The sequence below is a fragment of the Oryx dammah genome, unplaced genomic scaffold, assembly GCF_014754425.2.
Source record: "Oryx dammah isolate SB20612 unplaced genomic scaffold, SCBI_Odam_1.1 HiC_scaffold_20, whole genome shotgun sequence".
Lineage (NCBI taxonomy): Eukaryota > Metazoa > Chordata > Mammalia > Artiodactyla > Bovidae > Oryx > Oryx dammah.
Window position 1 is genome coordinate 34,796,984 of NW_024070204.1, and position 24,078 is coordinate 34,821,061.

At 44.7% G+C, this 24,078-nt stretch overlaps 1 protein-coding gene across 1 annotated transcript in view; it reads right to left on the reverse strand.

Moving 5' to 3' along the window:
* Positions 1-821: 821 nt before the first annotated feature.
* The window catches only part of GDNF (glial cell derived neurotrophic factor), a 28,342-nt gene continuing 5,085 nt past the window's right edge, over positions 822-24,078 (reverse strand). The window contains exon 3 of the mRNA XM_040262357.1: positions 822-3,918. Within this exon, the coding sequence (XP_040118291.1) occupies positions 3,434-3,918 (485 nt within the window). The 3' untranslated portion in view covers positions 822-3,433. The remainder of the gene's footprint in view (positions 3,919-24,078) is intronic.

A 24,078-nucleotide genomic window follows, 5' to 3' on the forward strand; every position in this document is an offset into this window, starting at 1 on the left:
GGCTGGTGGCCACTTAGAAGAGTCTTAAGAGCATCAGTTTTGTTTTGGGCTTGAAACGCTGTACAAGGCCACCTTTTAATAGTCACAAGGCCTCGGGTGACACAGCACGGGGTGTGTGTCATCCGAGGAGGAAGCATGCTCTCCTCCCCCAGCCCCGGGCCATGGCATTTCCTCTCTTCGGTGTGTTTTTCTTGCCACCAGAACAACTAAGCCTGGGGCCACCATTTGCACAATTCCCCGGATCCTGCTACTTTGCCGGCGGAGAACCCACGTGAACCTCAGGCGTCACCCGGGATTGTGCAAAGCAGTGGCGCTGTCCAAGTGCCTGCCTGCCGCAGGGTTTTGCCAGGACACTCCCGTCTATTTCTTAAGTCCTGCCTCAATGTGACCTCCCATTAGAGCAGGCCCGTTATTTTCTATTATGATACCCTATTTGTATCCTTTATAAATGATGACTCATTTATTGACACACAACCCCCTACATACTTTTTTTGAATATTGTCTTTCTCTCTTCAAATGAAGTATCAACTCCACAAAGAGAGAGCAGAGCTCAATCTCTGTTGAGCAGAGATTGTTGTGGCCACTGTTGGATCCTTGGTGCCTTGGACAGTGCCTGGCACAATGACGCATGCCAAGTATCTGTGGAATGAATAAATAAAGAAGAACTTTGTAAGTTCTTCCCCACTTGAGTACTGATTGGTTGTGGAGAGTTGATGGACAAGGTCACTGACCAACCAGTGGCTGAGTGGTGAAAGGGACGGACTTCTAGCCTGAGTCAGCTGTGGTCCCTGGGTCGGTGAGATAGCATAGAAGTAGAGAGAGCAATAGAAATGAGTTTTTATTTGTAAAAAGTTACAAAATAATATTGTACAAAAATAAAGTCTGTAGAGAACTTTGGTTGTATAACACAAACGACTGAGACAGATCAGAGAAGTCAGAACTTCCAAAGAAGTGCACTCCTTACTGGATCAGATGGTAATCACAACAATAAAGAAAAATCACAAACTTTACCCTTTTGTGGCTTTGGCGGAGAGATTTGCTTCAGTGAAAACCTGCTTATGGTGTGTAGGTGATGCTGGGAAGGACCTGTCAGCATCCGTTGAATCCTACCGCCCCTGTGGGCAGAGACTCTCCACAGGGAGCTGGGGCTAAGGCTGACCCCTGGGGACACCAGCCACCAGATCTGCCAGGACTCTCTGAATTGGACAGATGATCTGGGGCTGCATCAAATTGCACTTCATGAACGACCGGTCGGCTCGACCTGTCCCTATTTTGAGCAGGCCACTCCTCAGCAAGTTCCCCGTCTTGGGCCCCAAGAGAGGGTGAGGCAGGCCCTTTTCCTCTATTTTCGAGTCCTGCAAGGGGAGCTGAAAGGACAGAGGGGGCAGAGTGATGGGCAGCTTGGGTCCGTGGGGGTGGGGGTGGGGAAGGGATGTCTGGTAACTGCTGCTTCTTGATTACTTTGTAAAATTAACATTGTTTGAGGGAGGCTAGTAGGCTATTTATTTGCCAAATCTGTACCACTTGAGCTAATAGCCACTAATGTAGTGATGTAGTGATAGATAATCTCTTTGATAAAAATCTTTTATGAGGTACGTCTCAAGCTCTTAAAATAGGGCCCAGTGCACTGAGCATGGGGGCAGTGACCAGACAAATCCATGACCTGGTCGCTGAGATAGTTTTTCTCGCCCTATGTCCCTGCCCCGTCAAAGGCTTTTCAGTATCCATGCGGTGGGGCAGGTGTACTGAGGCTGGGCCAGGGTCCATCTTCCACATCCACCCTTCCCGGCCACCTTCTTCTGAGGAGGAGTCAGGTGTATGGGGGTAGCCCCTGGTGGCTTGTATGGCAACCAGGCTGACCTCACTCCCAGAAGGCCTGCAGCGCTCCTTGGCTCTGCTGGGCCTGGGGAAGAGTCTCCACTATCAGGGCAGAACTCCGGCTACTTGACAGAACTGTTACTGTGAGGTCAACATTGAGTCCAGCACCACCTACTAAAGGGACTTTAACCTTTGACATATGTGGTTATGCGTATCACAGATAGATACATGTGGAGGGGAGGGTGAGAGCTTCAGCACAGCAGGAAAAAGAGCACACGGCCTGTCTGCTGGGACAGGGAACCATGTAGAAATGAGGGCAAATGCCATGGTCTCCACCTGCTGCTCCTGAAAAGGAAGGCCCATCAGAAATGTTCCTTCTGACATGTTCCTCTCTAACATATAAAACCAGGTAAGATGCTGAGACCCAAGGGTAGAGGGGACTGGAATCACACAAGAGCTTTTCTTAAAAAAGGTAAAGTAAGTGATTTTTGCCTAGCGAAAGTCTTTTTAATACTTTGAAAAGCATGGACCCTTGATCCCAATTAAAATTTCCTTTGCCACCTTCCTTTGCATTTTGCGAGCACATATACTTTGGCACCTTTGAAAAGAAACTTTAATAAATAAGGGCAAAAAAGAGAAACTCATTAGTGAACGGTAATAAATAACAATAACTTAAATCTCAATAAATATCTTCTCTATATTTCTGTATCTGAAACAGATGCATTGCATCGAGTAGCTTCTCTGGTCACTGGTGACCACGCATAACGGAGCTGGGGTGTATGTAACATCTGTCTCTCTGTAAACCGACAGCCCAGCGGCCTCCCCGCCCCGGTGCAGCTGGGGGCCTTCCCGCACGCTCTCCTGCAAGAATGCTGCCGAAAAACCACACTGGTTTCCTGTTTCCAAGGGCAAAAAGGAAATACCTTCAGGTTTGGTTTTAGTCATGAGGACAGCCTTTTTGGTTCCTAGCCAACTTCTTCCCACCCCACACACCATGTTCGAAATCAATCACCCACCATTCCCCAAATTGCTGGTTGGAGTAAACGTCAGGCCTGAACCTTCCAAAGCAAAGGTTACTATCTCTCCTGGATCTTTGATTTTTTTTTCTCCCCCTCCTTTCCGGGGTATGTCTCCACTGAGTGAGAGAAAAATAAACCTTTCTTGCTTTCAGCAGTAAAACGTAATGACAAGGAATGACACCAGGAGGACCGTTTCCCTGGTGTCTCTAGACATGTGAAAGCAAACCACAGGAGATACACTGGTTTGGTTTCCAGTGCATCCGCGACTGCGCCCGTGACCCATGGCGGTGGACTGTATCAGATGAAACGAGGGCAACACCCAACCAGGGACACCAGCCCTGAGCTTCCGGTGACGTCAGCTGCCATCCCGGAGAAGGCGGACGGCTGTCTTTTCTCTCCTGTCCAGTCTCCTGTAGCTGGATCTCTCTCCACCAGGCTCCCACAATGGCTGCCTTCCTCCTCCTCTGCCTCCACTTCCTCCTCCTCCGCCTCCTTGGTCCTCATCTTCCACTCTGGGCAAACATTTTCTGGGAACCTTGGTCCCTTTCTTTGCACTGTAGCAGGAATGCAATACACAGCAGTCTCTGGAGCCGGAGTCAGATACATCCACACCTTTTAGCGGAATGCTTTCTTAGAATATGGTAAACCAGGTTATCATCTAAAAAGGACAGGTCGTCATCAAAGGCGATGGGTCTGCAACACGCCTGCCCGACTTTGTCACTCACCAGCCTTCTACTTTTGGATAAGTTTTTTAATATTTTGTCGTACATTGTTTCGGCTGCATCGCAGGAGCCGCTGCAGTACCTAAAAATTAGTTCCTCCTTGGTTTCGTAGCCCAAACCCAAGTCAGTGACGTTTAGATGCACGGCGGTGAGGACGCAGCCGCGATTTCGGCCCCTCTGGCCGCGCCGGCCTTTCCCTCTGGCACTCTCCGGGCTGGTGGCCGCCCCCTGCCGGTGCCGCTCTCTCCTAGGAAGCACGGCCATTTGTTTATCTGGTGACCTTTTCAGTCTTCGAATGGTAGCTTGAATAAAATCCATGACATCATCAAACTGATCAGGGTAGTCCTCTGGCATAGTTGCTGTGCAACAAGAAAACAGAGACGGACACATGAGGCAAGAGCAACGACCATTTCAAGGAGTCTCTAAGCTCGGTCTCTCTGAAGGGCGACCCAGTATGGCCCCCTGCAACCGCCCCCTCCCCACCCGCCCATGGCAAAACGACCCCTTCAGGGACCACTGTACACCCCCAAGGACAAAGGCCAAAAGGCTCCCTCCAAGATTCCCAGGAAGGAAATTCAAGACTAACACGGGCGGGGGATGACACACTTCCTTGTGGAGAACAAATCCTTAGAAATGTTAATTTCCACTTGGATGACGTCTGCCATTTTTAACAAGTCTATGTTGAGATGCTGATGGAGGGTCATTTCTTGTTCTAATAACGGTAACCTGCAGCGGGGTTCTCAAATGTGTGGGTAGGACTGTGCTGGGATACTTGGAGGAAAATGCAGAGACCTGGCCGACCCTTAGGGGGAAGTGTGGGAAGGAGCCCTGGGCGAGTTCTGAGGTAGGTGGTCCCTGGACCACACTTTGAGAAACCCTGTCTTAGAAGGTGAAAGAAAGATTAATCTTGGAAGACACTGCTGCTTTTACCTGGAATGTCAAGTACTTCTCCCTGAACTCCACCCTGACTTAACACCTCTGCCCTGCTGAGTTTTGGAAGGAGAACCATTTGGATAGATCACATGAAAAAGTCCTGAATTCAACTATATTTTAACACTTCCTTAAAATACATTAAGAGACTGAAAAACAGCCCACTGCTCGCTAATAAAGAGACTAATTTACCACTTCCTTGGATTAGCAGGACTTTAAAAATACAAGGTCAGATCATAAGATGATGTTTACATGTATCGCAGCAATACATGGAATGCAATGCTGCCTGTGGACAGGGAAGTGGGGTCCTGCACTGGCTTTGGCTGCAAACAGGACAACAGACACGCGCCTTAGGAAGATCACATGGAGCAGTGACAGGTGATGCTTCCAGGGTGTTGGAGACCTTTGGGCAAATGCATGAATTCAAGGGTTTTTGGCACTTTTGCTGTATTTCAAGCATTTGCTTCAGTTGATCAGTAAGAGAAGAGAAACTATTTGAACAACTGAATACATTTCTAAAAGAGGAAAGTAATTCAAACGTCCATGTGTTCAGTACTAGACCTTTTATGCTCCACTCATCCCTTTTTCAGGGCTTCCCTGGTGGCTCAGATGGTAAAGAATCTGCCTGCAACGTGGGAGATGTGGGTTTGATCCCTGGGGTGGGAAGATCCCTGAAGAAGGAAATGGCAACCTACTCCAGTATTCTTGCCTGGGACATTCCATGGACAGAGGACCTGGTGGGTTCACAAAGAGTCCATGGGGTCACAAAGAGTCGGACATGATCCCATTTTCAGGTAATTAGAATGTTTAGGGTTATACATTGCTTAGAAAAATATACCCCAAAAGAGTTGTTAGCAAGAGTGAACTTTTTTTTTTGCCAAGACCATGGTAAAGCAGAGGATTACATTGTACCTAACCCACGTCAAATTGTTTTGTTATGAACGAATTGCAACTAAGGCAACTTAACCATATCTATCTCTCTTTCTTAGCTGTCTATACAGATAGATACCTAATGTATAATATTATCTATATTAGGGCAAAATATAGGACATATAGTAATGAAAAGAGTGGGGATGGTATGGAATTTCATAATTCTAAATCTAAATCTAAAATCTGGCACTGGGTGGTTCTGTGCACAGAGGTCTCGAAGTTGCTTCCACTGGAGTTCGGCCAGTCGCCCCTTGCCTGGATAATCACACCAGACCCGAGCCCCTGCATTCCCCTCCCCTCCTTCAGTTTGCCTTGCACCTGGCAGCCAGAGTGATGCTCTTGAAACTGTGAATGCAGCTCATGTCCCTCCTCTGCTCCACGCCCTCCAAAGTCCACACTGGCCTAAGGCCCTCTCTGACGCCTCCCTCGCTCCACCCCACTCCCAGCCTTTGTCACTGCTGACCTCGTGTTCGACTTCCCTCCTTACTGCCTCCCCTCCAGCTCCTTTGGCCTCCTCCCTGTTCCTCAAACACAGGATTTCTCAACCTCAGTGCTACTGATACTGGGGCTGGCACACCCTTTGTTGTGGGAGCGTTTAAGGATGTTTAATTACATCCCTGGCCTCTACCCAGGAGACGCCTGTACTAGCCGCCACCCCCATCCCAACGGTGACAAATGGAAGTGTCTCCAGATATGACCAGACGTCCCCTGGGGGCAAAATTGTCATGGCTGAGAACCGCACACATCAGACACAAACAGGCGCTCGGCCTTCTGCTGGCTGTTCCCTCTCTACAGAAACGTTGTTCCTGCAGAGAACCCAGTGATTCACACTCATATCCCCTTCAAGTCTGCTCACAAGTCACCACTACCCAGCCCCACCTTGACCTCCCTGTTTCAAATTCAGTTCCTCCCAACCCCAAATCCAGATCCTCTTGCCCTCTTCCCCCCAGAGCATAATACTTGACCCCCTCCAACACACTGTCGAACTTTTCCCATGGTGATTATTTGCTGTCTGTCTTCTCTGAGCGAATGTCACCTCCAGGAGGCAAGGACCTCTGCTTGGCTTGTTCACCAATGGATCCTGGGAGCTTACAATAGGATCTGGTCCCTGGAGGCCGGCAATGATTTTTTTTTTTTTTTTTTAACAACTCAGGTCACTTTACGAGGGTAGAGAGTCCTTCATTTCTCAACGGGACTTGGGCTTCAGTTCAGCCACACCATGATGAATTGAAAGGCTCCAAAATACACAGTCTCCATCACATGGGCAACCCCAGTGCCCAGAAGTGCAGTCATCTGCTGCTGCTGCTGCTGCTGCTAAGTCGCTTCAGTCATGTCTAACTCTGTGCAATCCCGGAGACGGCAGCCCACCAGGCTCCCCCATCCCTGGGATTCTCTAGGCAAGAACACTGGAGTGGGTTGCCATGTCCTTCTCCAATGCATGAAAGTGAAAAGTGAAAGTGAAGTCGCTCAGTCGTGTCCGACTCTTAGCGACCCCATGGACTGCAGCCTACCAGGCTCCTCCATCCATGGGATTCTCCAGGCAAGAATACTGGAGTGGGGGGCCATTGCCTTCTCCTACCTGAGAGCAAATAACTGTCTCAGAGCTGCCTTCCTTGCCAGCTTCCCCTGAACCTTTACAGTGTCACCTCTCAAAGCCCACCTCATTCCGAGAATTCTGAACAGCTCTGGCTTCCTGGGAGCAATGATTTCTCAAGGAATACTGGGAGAGTGGGAGGGTATTTGAATTCAAAATTTCCTCTGAACCATTTCCTACAGGAGTCCCTTAGGAATCTTCTTTCCTTCCTTCCTTTCCACCTTTCTTTGTTTCTTCCTTCTGCCCTCCCTTTCTCCCTTCCTTTCCTTCTCTTTTCTTTAAAAAAAAAAAAAAAAATTTCTTGGCTGTGTTGTGGGGCTTACTGGATCTTAGTTCCCAGACCAGGGATTGAACCAAGGCCATGGCAGTGAAAGCACCAGGTCCTAATCACTGGATCACCAGGGAATTCCCTAAAAAATTAAAAAAAAAATCACTTGATGTTAAAGACATGAACTACTTATTTTGACAAATGAGTTGCTTCTGCTATTTGTGACTTTTTTTCAACAATAAGCTATAAAAGAGGAAATTAGGTATGCTTGGTTTCAAAAACCTGAACAGAAGTCTGAATTTCTAACTGATAAATTAGTGATTAGTCAAAATACAAAAGAAAAAAAAAAAGCCTTCAAATTTCTGAAAGATTCTTTGTTTTACAAAAGGATTCACATGATGGGGTCCCTAGTTCGTTTTAAGAACTTTTGAATAGGTCATTAAGTTAAGAACCTGGGAACATGGAAGTTAAAACTGATTAAGAATCAACTAAACTGATTAAGACTCAACTAAAGATTAATCAGAAATGAGTAAATGTTAGTTGCTCAGTCATGTCCAACTCTTTGCTACCGCATGGACTGTAGCCTGCCAGGCTCCTCTGTCCATTGGATTCTCTGCCAGGCAAGAATACTGGAGTGGATTACCATTTCCTCCTCCATGGAATCTTCCCAACCCAGGGATCGAACTCAGGTCTCCTGCATTGCAGGCAGACTCTTTACCATCTGAGCCATAAGGTAAGGGAAGAAGCCCCGATAAATTAGCGATTAGTCAAAATACAATAAAAAAGGCTTCAAATTTCTAAGACTCTTTGTTTTACAAAAAAGGATTCACATGATGAAGACCCTGGTTCTCTTTAAGAACTCTTGAATAGATCATTAAGTTAAGAACCTGGGAACATGGAAGTTAAAACTGATTAAGAATCAACTAAAGATTAATCAGAAATGAGGATGAAATATTACTGAAAGTTTAACATAAATGGGAAAACATTCAAGTTCAAAAGTTCAGCTTATACTAGTTTAGACTCATTAATTTATATATCATGATAAATTACATTCTTTTTACTAGAGTTATAATGATTTGAATCAGCATTTATAATGTTTTTTATTAATTGCCCAACAATTTCAAAGTTCCGGAAAAATACTGTCCCTCCTTTTTATGACATTTCGACTGTATGCCTTTGTCCACTGGCTTTGCTTGCCAGATAAAATATAGAATACCAAGTTAAATTTGAATTTCAGATAATTAGCAAATGAATTTTTAGTATAAGCAATCCTCAGTAATGATTGGGACATACTTATCTTTTACTGTGAGAACGTTTAGTTCCTTTTTCTTTAGTTTCTACTTGGCCTTCTGGGGTGATGTGTGTAGCCGTGTGGATGCACTCATTGATCATTTACGCTTTAGGGTGAGGTAGTGAATGGATCATTAAGCTTGAATTAAAAGTCTGACACTGGGGAAGCAGTCAATCCGTGTTCCCTGTGTTAAACTGAAGAGAGCCGCTATGAGAACTTCTCCTTTCATGGGACATCTCCCTCATAACTTGTTGTTAAGGTGGAAATATTTATTTAAGCCTCAAGTTCAGGACATAGGCAATTCTAATTAAACTGAAGGGATTCTGCCCTCCCCATCCTCTTTTCCTTCTTGAAGAATAGAGTAAAAAAATAAATATTTATGCTGAAAGTTGTACATGGATACGAATTTTGGAAACTAGAAAAGGGCAACATGATATTTTCCAAACCACAGAGCAAAGAGGCCTGTCTCTTCCAATGGAAAATTCCTAATCCCAGGCCTTTTGCTGCTGACTGAGTTCATTTCTAGAGAGACCTCCATTTATCAACACGAGGTATTTGTGGGGTGCGTTGGGAGCCATGCACCTCACTGAGCCATTCTTTAGCATCCTGCAGAAGCCCAGTAACCCAGCCCAGGCAAGTAAACTCCCCAGCAGGAACCAAGAAACCCATGGCTGCCTCCATGTTCCTGGAATCCACTGAGCAAAGTGGAAAGAAAGGGGCTTGTGTTTGGATTAGTTCCCCAAATGAAGACTTGATGTCATATCACTTTCTTCATCCTATAAAGGGCTTGGCAGCATGTCAGCTACACAAATGGCCCTTGTTAGTAAGAACTTTGACAGTAAAATACTTGCAAACCACAAAAGAGGAGCATTGTTTTGAAAAAACAGGTCAAACACTTGCTCATTTCCCAGACCCACTTGGAGGCTCGATCTTAGAAAACATGGACATCTAAAAGCTAAAGTTTCTGAAAAATCAGAATGCTCAAATGCATTTAAGTCATCCTTTTAGTGTGCAACTAAATATTTTGGCATTATTCTATTTAAAATATTTAAACTTTGATGTGTCCTTCATATAAACAATGTTATTTAAACAAGTGAAACCTTGTACTGGGCCAGACTCCGGGAACAAACCAAACTATTCACTACCCAGACTTAGCCTTCCTCAATTATGGGAAAAAAACAATAATGCTACCCCAGGAACAAAGGCCTGGGATACTGACTATCTTGTAAAGTTAATTGAGTTTTTATAGGAACAATGGTGAGACCTGGAGTACTCCTTGTAATAGCCCAACTAAAAAGCACATAATTCAAAACATTATCTTGGCTAGGCTGGCATTTAGTGGACAAAGTTTTCTTTTAAATGTTAGATTTATCTTAAAAAAAGAGTACAGGTTAATGATACTTTAATCAAAGAGGTCATTTTATATTCCTATTGGATGGTTGCCCTCCTCTCCCCGGCCGGGTTTCTAAGCCACTTTTCAGCCTGTCTTCCACCCATAGGCCCCAGGAGGAAGCCCACAAGCTCAAAGTTGTGCACAGAGCAGTGAGGATGTGACCCCTTACCTAGAGTGGGAGGGGTCTCTGTGGGGCCCAGAGAAGAGGGGCCTGGACTTTGGTACCCACAGAGGGCCTCTTGTACCGGAGCCGTCTTCCAGGCCAGAGCCAGCCTCAAGGATGCAGGGGTGCTGGAGAGAAGACCCAGATGTTCCTTGTTCTGGGGTTCCTGCCTCTATGCTTCACTGGAAATCACCCAGCTGCTGGGTACTGGATGGGCAAGAGTTAATATGCTGAGGTCCATAGACGTGACCTACGGCCTGAGCCAGGGCCACACAGGTGAGACGCGCATCTTCAACCAGCACCTGGGTGCCCTCGCTCCAGGCAATGCTCAGTTCTGGGGTGGGCTCGACCCGGTATACGAGGCCTAAGATGCTGCGTCTGGGGGCACTGCAGGGCTGGGCAGCCCACCCTCACATGTGGAGCCTCCCCTGAAAGGTGGTCTACAAAAGGAGGCGAGTGGAAACCCCCTTGGCAGTTGAGGACATTTACTCTGATATTCACTGCCCACCTGAAGCCCAGGTAAAGTACAAACTGCTCTGTAGACCAAGTATATGGAAAAGTTCTCTGTGTGTGTACACACGCACATGTATACACTCACGTACGTGCATATATATATACACTTCTAGGTGAGTCTGCATGCTGTGCTTGGTTGTGTCTGACCCTTTGCGACCCCGTGGACTGTAGCCCGTCAGGCTCCTCTGCCCATGGGACTCTCCAGGCAAGAATACTGGAGTGGGTTGCCATTTCCTCCTCCAGGGGATCTTCCCAACCCAGGGATTGAACCTGCATCTCCTGTATCTCCTGAAATGGCAGGTGGATTTTTTACCCCTGAGTCATCCGGGAAAAACCAACACATATACACACGCACGTCTGTATGAAAACAAAGATCAGCCTAAGATTTATATAACCTCTCAAGAGAATTCCCAACTAATGTCATTCTTTAGAATATTATTTTTACTTTTCAATAATGTACAAACATGATTTTCTTTCACTAATATTGAAATAAGAACTACATGGTAGAGCCTCACCTTTAAAATTCCTCATATTACAAATGGCATCATCCTGTATTATGAGCGATAGCTTCCTTTGTGTACTTAATAGTCACAAGAGAAAGGTCCCAACCTGAACTTGAACCCCAGTGACATCCCTGCAAGGTTAAAACAGGGGTCGCATAGTATCTGTACTTTATAGAGCAGGAGATAAATATCTATCTGCCCAAGGTCATGTGGCTCATAAAAGTGGACTCAGTTGGTTTGGTTTCAAAGCTCAGGCTGGTTCCAGTGTTCCTAGCTGCCTATCTGTTTTTAAGTAAAAATTCCACGGTGGTGCAGCTTGTCTGCTCTCAGCCTGTGGCAACTTACTCTGGAAGGAGGGCAAGGACTCCACCTGCATGCATTTACCACATTCAGAACAGGAAGGGAGAAACACACTTCCTATTGGAAAGTTCGGCAGGCATGGAGGTGCATTAAGTAAATTCTGAAGTTAGGCTGCCATGGGCCACAGAATACAGTATATTGTCTCCAAAAAGGGAAAAGCATGCGGGTCAGGGGCACCTCTCCCAGCTCCTGGGTCTTGCATGTCACTCCAAGGCAGAACTGGCAGTTTCCCAGTAAAAACCGGAAAACCGGCAGCCAAGGGCGGCGGCAGATTCAGACAGAGAGGCCCTGTCTCCGGAAGCTCCTCAAACTCACACTGGCGCCAAGTGACAAAGTCTCACTGCAGAGCTGGAGAGGACAGAGCCCGGGATTCCATCTGGGGTCAGTCCCTGCTCAGCCTTGCAACCTTGGACTAGGCAATCCTTCTGAAGTCGCCTATCCCTCTGGGGTGGGAGGGGGGGGTCCCCAGTGCTGACACCCTAAGATGTGGACAGTCGCAAGTCTTGGTGGGAAGCCCCTGCCCGACACTCATCTCTAGTCACCCCCATCAGGGAGAGGACCACCTCTGCTGATGTCCCAGCACCATTCTGCTCAGCCGCCACCGGAGACCCCACAAGAGGTTCTAGCAGCCCTAAACGTTTTTTGTTTGCCTCTTGTCTCAACATCTTGGTTACTTTTGAAATAACCAAGTGCCTCTCGACTCATCAAATCACCTTCCTATGTCGTCTTTAGGAGAGGTGAAGGGATGTGTACGGGGGCCATGTATCTGAGTCTCAAAACATCCAGGTTCTTGCAGGAGGCAGCCTTACATTTCAGTCTTCACCTGGAAAGGCAGCGATGGAGCCCATCATCTCTGAGAGCACAAAGACACCAACAGGCTATGCTCCTCCAGCCCTTCTCACCCAAATGGCCAACAAAATCGGTTTTAGTTTTCAAAATAAAACATGTTCTCAAAATCTCTGTTTTATTCATTTACGATTTTGCTGCTCCTGTCATATGTAGGCCATGCTTTGACCAACGCGACACATACTTATGAGCTATACCATGTCTGGACTGTTTATTCTACAATTTGAGAAAACATGCTTAGATCTTAGAACTCGGAGGCTAGAATCCTCCACGGCAACTGCTGCCAAATGGATTGTGACAGTCCCACAGCTTGTCCTGGAAACTGTTCACCTTGTTTTTAATCTGACCTTCCGTGACCTCTGAAATGTGCAGTGTTGGTCCGGGAGAATGTTCCAGTTCTCCGAAAAATTCAAAGTTCTGTCATCTGCTATTTAAAAGTTTTGATTTTGCCACTCAGTTGAAAGCATTTTTAAAAAGCGTCCTTGGGTCCCTAAGTACTAGATTCCTGAGGTTATCTTGCACTATGTAATGACTGCCCTCGGCTTCTTATTTTGGACAGATATTCACCTAGCATTACATAGGCCATCCGGATCACTTCAAGAAGGGTCCATGGCACCTATTCTATGGACAGTTACCAGCTGAGGCCATTTACTAAGTCATTGTGACCACTGCTGGAGCCACTGGTGTATTCTCTTCGTGACCAGTGGTTGGCTGGCAATAAAACATAAAATGGGTTTATTTGAAAAGTATTTGTGTTATAAAAACACCAGTGTTTTGTCGTTTAAAAAAAGTATTTCTGGATCCTCTCAAGGCAGAAGAAAAGACAAACTAGTTCAAAATTCAGAAAAAGGAGTTCTGGGTATACTGTTAAAGGCCACTTTGCCCAACGAAAATGCCATTTTATTTACCATCTCCACCTACTTTGACCAACATCACACATACTTCTTAGAAATACCATTTCTTGACTATTTATCCTACAATTTAACTAAGAAAACTTATCATCACTATAATTGAAATTACCACATGAATACAAATAGCTCAGAAACTTTCACTTAGGAAAGATGGACTATATTCATTTTGTTATTCAGATTCCAATTGCTCTGATTTCCACCTATGCGGTCCATGCTATTATAGTGATGTTAATAATTTTATGGTAATACAGAAGTGGCTCCCCTGAGGGGAAAAATGTTCATTCTTCTGCTTTTAAGTCAGGAAAACACCCAGTAGGGTGTCCATTTGTCAGCTAATCCATGAATACCTGGTGTGAGCTGAAAGCACTCCACAGCCAGCTGTAATCACCTCACGCTCAAGAGTGCACCCCAGGGGCCCTGTTACTGTCCTTACAAAACACTTTATGGGGAGGGTGAGAAAGTTACCCAATGAAACTAAGCACACACAAAGGGAAAATAATCCCTTGTGGTGTTATCAAAGGTGGGTGGTTTTTCAGGGGAAACCCCAGAGGAACCTGCAAAGCAAAGGAAGCTCACTCCCTCCTTCCCAGAAGGCCCTGTCTGCAGTCCAAGAGGCCTGGCAATTACACTGGGGCCTGCATCCAACTTTCCTGGGCCCTTCCCCACAGGGCCAGCTGAGCACTGCTGTCGTTTAGTCGCTCAGTCATGTCCAGCTCTTTGAGACCCAATGCACTGTAGCCCACCAGGCTCCTCTATCTATGGGATTTTTCAGGCAAGAATACTGGAGTGGGGTGCCATCTCCTTCTCCAGGGGATCTTCCTGACCCAAGGATCGAACCTGGGTCTCCGGCATTGGCAGGAGGATTCTTTACCACTGAGCCACCTGGGAAGCTATTAACTTGGCACTGGGTAGAAGGAACTCGAAGGGCCAGAGAGACCTGGGCAAGAAGAGGAAGGACCGAAAAGCTGAAAGGAGAATAAAGAGGGTGAAAGGGAAGTGTTCTCTATCATTCTAGCCTGCCTGATGGATTCCTGCCATCAGAGTGAGGAGGGACTCTCTACCCCTCAGTGAATGACTTTACTGGACTCTCAAGGACTCTTCAGGTAATTAGCTAGAAATATCATTCAAACCAGTCAATCCTATAGGAAATCAGTTCTGAATATTAATTGGAAGGACTGAATCTGAAGCTGAAGCTCCAAGACTTTGGCCACCTGATGAGAAGAGCCGACTCATTGGAAAAGACCCTGATGCTGGGAAAGATTGAAGGCAGGAGGAGAAGGGGATGACAGAGGATGAGATGGTTAGACAGCATCATTGACACAATGGACATGAGTTTGAGCAAACTCCAGGAGATAGTGAAGGACAGGGAAGTCTAGCGTGCTGCAGTCCATGGGGTTGCAGAGAGTCGGACATGATTTAGCAACTGAACAACAACAATCATTCAAAACCAGCTGCATTCAAAACCTCCACTCCTGACTTTTCTCCTCCCTGACCTTCTGACCCAGCAAGGAGAGGTATGCAGCAGGGCGCTGCACTGGCAGGAAGTGGTCATGTGGTCCCAAGGTAAGTGTTGGGTTAGGCTTTCCCAAGTCCAGTCTGGCTGAGTTGCCTCTAACTTTGTGTAGCCCCGGCCTCCCCCTAAAATGGGGAGCATCACTTGGAATGGGAGAAAAGTTTTTAGCTTAGGGCCTGGAGGCATTTAACAAATGGCCCACACAGTCAGTCCTATAGTTTTCACATCTGATGATGATCCTTCATCAACATTACACTGGAGGAAGCAACATGAAGATCAACTCGGCTGGCTCATGGACAGAGGACCCTGAAGGGGACGCAGACACTGGCTCCTTGCTAATCCACTGTGTCCCACAGAGCAGAAGGGGCCCTGGCATGGTGGTCTGTGGGCAGAAGGAGCAGACCCATCTTGGGAGTCTGGGCTGCCTCTTCCCTCTTCCTAGGAATGCCCTCAAATTAACCACGCAAACCTCAACTGACTCCATGAACAGTATTTTGTGTTCACCAGGGCACTGGTCAGTGTCTTCAGACTGTGGCATGTATCCCTCAGGGGGACAGTACGTGAGGACTTTCTAGAGTCTACGGGGAGTTTTAGAAGAATCCATGTCCAGATCTATAACTTCCACATGTGCTGCATTCTAAGCCCAGTCCACAGACAAATACTCCTGCAGCCAGTTTTACGATCACCCTTGGACTTCCTCAGACAGATGCACTTCTTGCCCATCTCACTCATTTTACCGCAAGACACTGTCTTGTGGATAGATACCTGTAAGGACAGTCCGGGTGTGCAAGGCTCCTTGGGCTAAACTGGTGCTGGTGACTCACGATGTGAAGACACGTCATCATGAACACAGTGTTCCAAAGATGTGAACCTGAATCCAATCAAGTGCCAACAATTCCACAAATGCAACCCAAGGGGCAGTCTGCAGAACCGCAGGCAAGACAGCCTGGACTTCTCAAAATGTTGTCGGGGGAAGAAAGGGTTGGGAGCTAATTCCAGATTAAAGGAGAATAAACAGACACAACAATCAAATGCAATTTGTGACCCCTGATTAAGGAGAAAAACTATGAAGGACATTCTTGCCAGTTGAGGAGATGTGATTATGGACTATCTATTGGATAACAGTATTGTACAAATGTTAAGTTTCCTGAGACTGATAACTGAATTGTAGTTACATAAGGTAATGTCCTTGCTCCTAGAAGGTTCACACTAAACTATTTGTTGTTGGGTTTGAAAGTAATTCTCAAATGAAAAAAAAAAAATGAAGCAAAATGCTAACAAGAAGTCCATCTTGGTGAAAAAGACCCGTGGGTGTTTATTGTACTATGAATATTTTACTAAGGAAAAGTCCCATATGAATAAATCAAGAAACATCAGACTGGGTGGTTCCATATTTCATTCTGGCCAGGCAGTCATGGCAAGGCATGATCTGCTTGTCGGTCCATCCACCCACCCATCTATTCATCTTACAATTAGGATCCAAAAGGGTAGTGGTTGCCATAGATGCAGACTAACGTGTATTTGAAATGAAAATGAAGTTGGACCTTTTCTGACGAAAAAAATCAATGTATTTGAGCTGATACATTTGGATAATTTCCCACAAATTGAATAAGCTAAATTTGCAGCTCCAAAGTTTTGCCAAAAATATTGAAGCACATGTCTAGCTGCCAAATGGGCTGGAAATTACTTCTGTTACAACTATTTAAACTTGTTGGAAAATTACAGATGTTACCTTAGGAGTGTGTGCTAGTTTTTCAACATAATTTTGTAGGTTTGCAAGAAGAAAAGTTTTAAGACTTTCAAAACTAGGCCTTCCAACTCAGTTATCCTATAAAATTATTAAAAAGTGGGTTTTATCTCTACTGAGTTAACCAGTTGATTCTCAGTAGAGACCTAAGATCTGCTTATACAAATCCACTCCCGTTCCCACAGAGGTGGCTGTTCTGGCTGTGTGCTGTTGCCCTTGGCTTCCCATGTGGACACTCCCTGCCCTGGGCAGAACAGAAGCCATCTGAGAACAAGTACCCCCCTGAAGGCCTCAAGTATTTGAGGAGACCTCACTCTGTCCCAAAGAGTTAGGGAGCCTCCCCTCATTGCAAAAAGCATTGATAGTTTAGGAGTGTGTGAAGAAATACACGTTTCTTTCTAAAATGTCCTGATTTGGATTCTGAAGTACCATGAATAAAATAACCCTAGGTCCACTCTGGCCCAAACAGGGATCAAAGAAATGGCCTGGAGGAAATAAAATATTCCTTGCTTCGGCTAATTGATTTTCCTAGAAATACATGTTTCAGAGAGTGAATGTATTTTTAGCAAACCAAGATTTGTGTTTTCTTAATCTACTAATATGAGAGTACAGTCTGTATTAAGCCAAAATTACTGGTTTGGGGACTAGAAGTTTGAGGTTTGAATTCTGGCTTCATCACTTACTAAATTTGTGACCCTGAGAAAATCTCTAGGTCTCATTGCTTCATCTGTACAATAGGGATGCATAACATCTCTTACCCAGTACAGCTCAAACTTACTCGATTTTAGGACAATACATGAAATCTATTTAAAAATAACAAATGCTGGAGAGGGTGTGGAGAAAAGAAAACCCTCCTACACAGTTGGTAAAGGAATGTAAATTGGTACAGCCATTGCGGAAAACAATATGGAGTTTCCTCAAAAAACTAAAAATTGAGTTGCTGTATGATCCAGCGACAAAACTGTAATTCAAAAAGATACATGCATCCCTATTTTCATAGCAGCACTATTCACAATAGCCAAGACATGGAAACAGCCTAAATGTCCATCGACAGATGAGTGGATAAAGAAGACATCGTGTGCACGCGCACACACACACACACACACACACGCACACACACAGGAATACTACTCAGCCATTAAAAAGAATGGAATAATGCCATTTGCAGCAACATGGCTAGACCTAGAGGTAATCATACTAAGTGAACTAAGTCAGAAAGAGAAAGACTAACAACTATGATATTACTTACATGTAGAATCTAAAATATGACATAAATGAACTTATCTATGAAACAGGAACAGACTCACAGATGTAGAGAACAGACTTGTAGTTACCAAGGGGGAGGGGTGTTGGGGAAAGATAGGCTAGGCACTTGGGGTTAGCAGATGCAAACTATTATACATAGAATGGATAAACAACAAAGTCCTATTCGATAGTACAGGGAATTATATTCACTATCCTGTGATAAACCATAAGGGAAAAGAATATAAAAAAAGAATACATATATGTATGTATAATTGAATCACTTTGTTGTATAGCAGAAATTAACACAATATGATAAATCAACTATACTCAATAAAATAAATTTAAAAACCCTATTTGTTAAAAATTGGGTTACTACATGAAAAGCAAAGAGGTGTAATGATACTAACTTTATTTTTTGTTTTTATTTATTTTTAACTGAAGTATAGTTGATATATACATTCTTTATATATCTACTCTTCTTCAGGTTTTCATTATAAGTTATTGCAAGATATTGAATATAGTTCTTTGTGCTATACAGTAGGTCCTTGTTGGTTATCTATTTTATATATAGTAGTGTCCCATGGATGGAGGAGCCTGGAAGGCTGCAGTCCATGGGGTCGCTGAGGGTCAGACACGACTGAGCGACTTCACTTTCATGCATTGGAGAAGGAAATGGCAACCCACTTCAGTGTTCTTGCCTGGAGAATCCCAGGGATGGGGGAGCCTGGTGGGCTGCCGTCTATGGGGTCGCACAGAGTCGGACACGACTGAAGTGACTTAGCAGCAGTGTGTATCTGCCAGTACCAAACTCCTAGTTTACCCCCTCCCATCTTTCCCTTTTGGTAACCATAAGTTTGTTTTCTAAGTCTGTGAGTCTATTTCTGTTTTGTAAATAAGTTCATTTGTATGATACTAACTTTAAGTTTTTATTTGTAGCTTTTCACTTGCTAACAGGTTGATTCAATTATGCCCATGCCTAGACACTTTTAAAAAATAAGGGCACACTTTAAAATGAAAAATATGCCTATGCTATAGATTCATGAAGCCTGGGGCTTGAATAATTTTTGCAGCAAGAAGGCTTAGCAGTGAGATCCCACTTGCTGCCACCTGCCTGCTTGAGATACCCCAGTGGCACCCCGCTGCCATCAGAAACAGAGCAAGCACCTTCTTTTCCTGGATTTTACAGCATCTCATAATCTGGGTATCACCTACAGAGATAGCCTAAATTTCACACCACTTCCCGCCACCTGTTCTCAGTACTTGGCGACTGGTCTGGCCTCCTCCTTGTATCCACCACCTGCGCCTTCCCCATATCGTGATCACAAACTTGCCTGTGCTTCTCCTTGGTCTGGAATGTGCCCTTTTTCCTTTTCCTTCCTTTCTTAATACACATCTTTCAAGTGCTAGCTCAAATCCTCCCTCTCCACCGAATTGTTTCCTGCTCTGATCTCCAAATCCCAGTGACTTCATCCCTAGGAATTCTTACCATGACCATAGCTAATGCACACGCCTCGGTAGACATAGCTATCTGTTGGACTGACAGTCCGCCCACCCACCCACCCATCTGCCTATCCATAGTTTACAACTAGATCATAAGCTATTTAAGTTCACAATTTTGCCTTTTAGATGCCCACGCAGCACCTAGAGCATGAAAGATATTTAATACTTGCTTCCTGATTGAGCTCAAGTGATTAAAGAATACGTTTTAATTGAATAAAGAGGCTATGGACCATTAAGTGCTAAATAAACCAAGAAGAAAGGGACATTTGGAAGGGAAAATGCTAGAGAGCTTTTATTTTTCTATCAGTGAAAGGAGAATCTTCTGAGAATAATTCTTTGGCTGTTGGATCGGCCTGAGGTCCTAAGACTCGCCAATTCATATTAAGCCTGAAATAGATTTCTCTAAACAGCAACAGTTTGAAATAGGTCTTCAGACTGAGGCCAGAAGGAGATGTTGGTCTCAGATCTTGAGTGAGGAATCAGTGTTTCCTAAAAGCCTGATGTGGGATTTCTTGATTCCAAGCACCTCATCCCAAATGGCAGAGCCCCCTTCCAACTTAGGGACTTTATTACAGTATTGCCTGTTCATATAGTCCCTAAAATAATAATTAAAAAAATAGATGGATAGTGCTTATTTATTCTGAACTTTATATCCCACAACATTAGATTTGAAAGCCTAACATTTAACTACCTTGTTGCCTTAGAAGGTTTCTTAGCCAGATAACAACAGGCTGAAAGTTTACTAAATTCACTAACAGTCTTCTGCTGGGGTTTGTGAAACAGCTTGAATTAAATATCCAGGTGGGATCACTTAAAACAGAAATGCTCTATCTCAAGACAGGGAGCCTCGAGCTCATAGCCTCCTTGATCTCTTACATGTAAGGATCTTATGGTGCCCTGGCTCCCTTCTCCCCATAGGGGACGAGGGTCTCCCTAACATGACCATGGGAATCTGGTGGGAAAAATTCCGTAGAACTATGTGGGCTCAGCAAATGGGGAAGGGAAGGAGCTGTGAAACCTGGGAAGAGCCAGGGGGAGCTGACCCGGGGGCAGAATCCCACGCAAGGCTGGCCCAACTGACGGACTGTGGGGCCCAAAATAGCCTCCCCGCAAGGCCTGCATTTCTTCCACTCTCTGTACTTTGTTGAGCTGCTTGAAATTCCACCATTTAGAGCAATGTCTTGGCAGAGGCTGAACTGAAAGCCTGGGACCGGAGAAAAGACGCTCACCGGGTGTGTGTTGGGAGGAGCAGCATGGCTAGTACGATGGTTGTTTATGGGGCATGGGCTTTACAAAGCATTGCCTCATGTAACTGTTCCTAGCAGCCCCGGGAGGCAGGATGAATAGTGTTCCTATTTCACAGATGAGGAAACTGAGGTTTGGGAGCTGTTAAGTAACAGTTAAGTGGCCAGGCTGACTGAACTGATGTGAACTTGAGCTACTGCTTGTTGAAACTCCATGATTTCTCGCTCTGTGTCCCCCTTCTGCAGATTATGGGAAATGACAACCTGGGAAGAGACTCCAGCTTCACAATATTGTGAATCATATCTCAAATTGATCAAGGTTACACAGAGTTTTGTGGGTTAGTCTGAGAACTTGATGGCTTGATTTGCAAGACTGTTCCTCTAGGAAATTTTGTGACTTGCTGCCAAACTGGTAGAATGGATTATATTACAACGCATTGTGGATTACTTGCAATTATAATTTAGCAATGCTCAGTGTTTCTTCTAGTTGATTTCCGGTCACACAAAAAGACCATCTTTTCTGACCAAGGTTTAGTTTTAGTTTACAATGCCACCAAATTGCACCACACCCTGTACCTTTATTAGACAGTACATTTTGTGAGGACAGGGGCTTTTGTCTGTGTACTGAGGATTCCCTAGCCCTAGGACAGTGCCTGGCACACAGAGGCACACATTAATTACTTGTTGAATGAATAAGCGCTTTTAGATCACAAAGTTTTAAAAAGCACGTGCGTTTTGTGCTTTGTGAAACACATTTAGAGTTATCATGCACAGCTGAGATCTGGTATATGACTATGATTAACCTTTAAAAACTTCAAGCAACTCTTTGCAACACAGTTTTATTCATTAGTTGAAAACTTTCCTCCCATATAAAGTATTTTCTCCTAGGTAGCAAGACTAAACACTCTGCAATTCAGTGGTTTAGAGAAACTCAGGTTCTGGCTTTAGCAATCTTCCTCCTGCCATCATGGAACCCTGGCATTTTGGATAAACTGCTTTACATCTTTAGGCCTGGGAATTTTAGGGGCTACCTTTCAGCTCTAAAATGCCATGACATCTGTGCACAAGACCTTCTAGTTTCCCCTTTTACATGCCTCAGGCCTGCTCTAATCACTCGTTAGTGAAGACACAGGTAAAAAGCACAATGATAAAATGAAAACAAAGATGGTGAAACAAAAGTCCTGGATGACCAGAAAGGAAAACCACGTGTCTTTAAGTTTAGACAAGTTTGAAGCTGCTACAAGAAGCAGCCACAGCCCATGAACTTTATCGTCAACCTCTGTGCAGACAAGTGGGCCAGTTACGAATTCTACTTGGTTAGTTCAACACGTGATAATGGTAGGAACAAGATTCTGGCTGCTTCATTTACATCAGAACCAGCAGAATACATGCGATCTCAAGGGGGAATGTGTAGACAGGGTGCAGTCCAGCCCCCTTTGAACAGCACAGAATGACTGACTGAGGTAGCACGAGAGAGCCTTTGCTCAGTCACTAAGTTCCAAGCATTCCAAGAAGAGGGATCAGTATTTATGGCACTTTCTATTTTCAAATGATGAGTGACTTAATGTTTTCTACGTAAGCCTTAACTGCACGGTGTACAGTGCAGGATATAAATGTCAGCACTGTGACGGGGCGTGTTGACACTGGTTGAGTGTTCAGTCTGCACATTGTCTTTATCCTGCCTTCCCCGCACTGACAACTTGCTACCGAATTGAACATACCTGGAAAGAAGTCAATTTGGCTTAGAATGCAGCTCACTTTCTCTTTGGGAACATTTCTCTTTCAAGGATCTATTGGGTCTTCCCATAGATAAAACAGAATCGGGTGTGCTCTGCTGGTTCAAATGTAAATACAGTAGTCAGAATCTTGTCCATTGATACTACTGATACTACTGATGACTTAGTATCAGTTTTGGAAAAAACCTCCCTTCCCCCACAACTCCCCCACCCCAATCAATAAGATTAATGTTACCTTGCTTGCTTTGTGACTGGCTGGACCTTACATGAGGCACAGATTTTCTTAGGGTATTATCAAGGCATAGGGATTCACCTGACTGCACGTTAGACTCACCTGGGGAACACCTAAATCTCTAGTTGCCCAGGCCACACCCTAAGCCAATTAAATCAGAATCTCTCTGGGTGAGGCCAAGCACCAGTGGTCACTAGAGCTCACCAGGTGAGTCCAGTAAGCAGGGGTCTTATGAGTCTCTTCCCAAAGGAAGGTTAGGGTAGAGCGTGAAGGTTGGGGTAGGCCAAATCTCAGTCATTGGCATTTTGGAGTGGCAAGGCCTTCCTTTACTGTACAGCTATAAACTGTTCGTTGAGTTTGGCAGTAAGTAATTTGTCTGAGGTGACAAAATTAGCCAAAAGCAGAGCCAGAAGCAGGAGCCAGCATTAAATAAGCCTAGGTAGACAGGATACTAATATGCTTATTAAATTTCCATGAACTAATCAGCTTCATAATCAGGCACAGTCATTTTTCCTCCAGAGTGCCTTGGTGAGAAAACTATTACCTTTCACTGGGTTCCTGTTCCTCTGACCTAGGCTGTTTGAATGAATGAAAAGCCGTTTAGCCTTCATGGGTACTGTTCTGAAGACTATGGCACTAAAGTGCATTTTAAGTTTCTACTGGAGAAACATTATATACACTAGGATAGAAATTTGTGGCTGAAACCAAAACCTTTAAAAATAGGTTTATACAACTACCTGACATACACTCTTGGAACAGTTACTTCAATTTCAAGGGAATCAAACTGTGTTCTCTAACCCTAAGTCACTCTTGAAGACTTCATTTGTCTTAGAAAAATGCACTTTTTCTTGGGACTTCAGGAAGAAGATGCTTTTATTGTAATCAAGCATAAGATAAGCACATCACATTTCCTGGGCTACTTTTAGCCCAAGGCCACAGGTTTGGGGGACTCCAGCATACAGCTGACTTTGGAGCCCTTTCCAGTGGTGCCTATGATCACAATAATTTTCAAATGCAGAATAGGGTAATAGAAATGGGGAGTAGCCAGCATGGTTATGGCTATGGTTTACTGTTGCTTTAGTTTGGGGTTGTGCAAATTTTCTATTCCTCCCCAGTAATCTCTAAGTTGTGATGAAGCATATTCTGCTTTACGCAATAGATAAACTTCTCAAGAGCAGAGGGTAAATTATATCAAATCATAGTTGACATGCCCTGATAAACTGCTAAGACATTTTGAGAGGCAAATCACAGATTTATTTTCTAATATGAATAATCTAGTCTTAAAGTTAAATTGTCATGTGTGGAGTGAACTACAGGTTTTTGTTTTTTCCCCCCAGCCCCAGCCCACCACTATTTATCATTTTCTTTCTAGAACCGGAACTTTCCTGAACACACTCGACACTGCCCAGATGCTTGTTCTGGAAATCAAGGCCTTTCTGTGTTTTCTCTGACTCTGGCATGGTTTTGTGAAACCTCAGCCTCTTCCCTTGCAAGGGCAGTTTAGGATGGAAAGGCAATTGTTCTCAGAATTCAGCACAGCCAGGCACACCCAAACAGAGACAGAGAGCTTTGGAACAAAACATGGGTGTGAGTGTGTGTG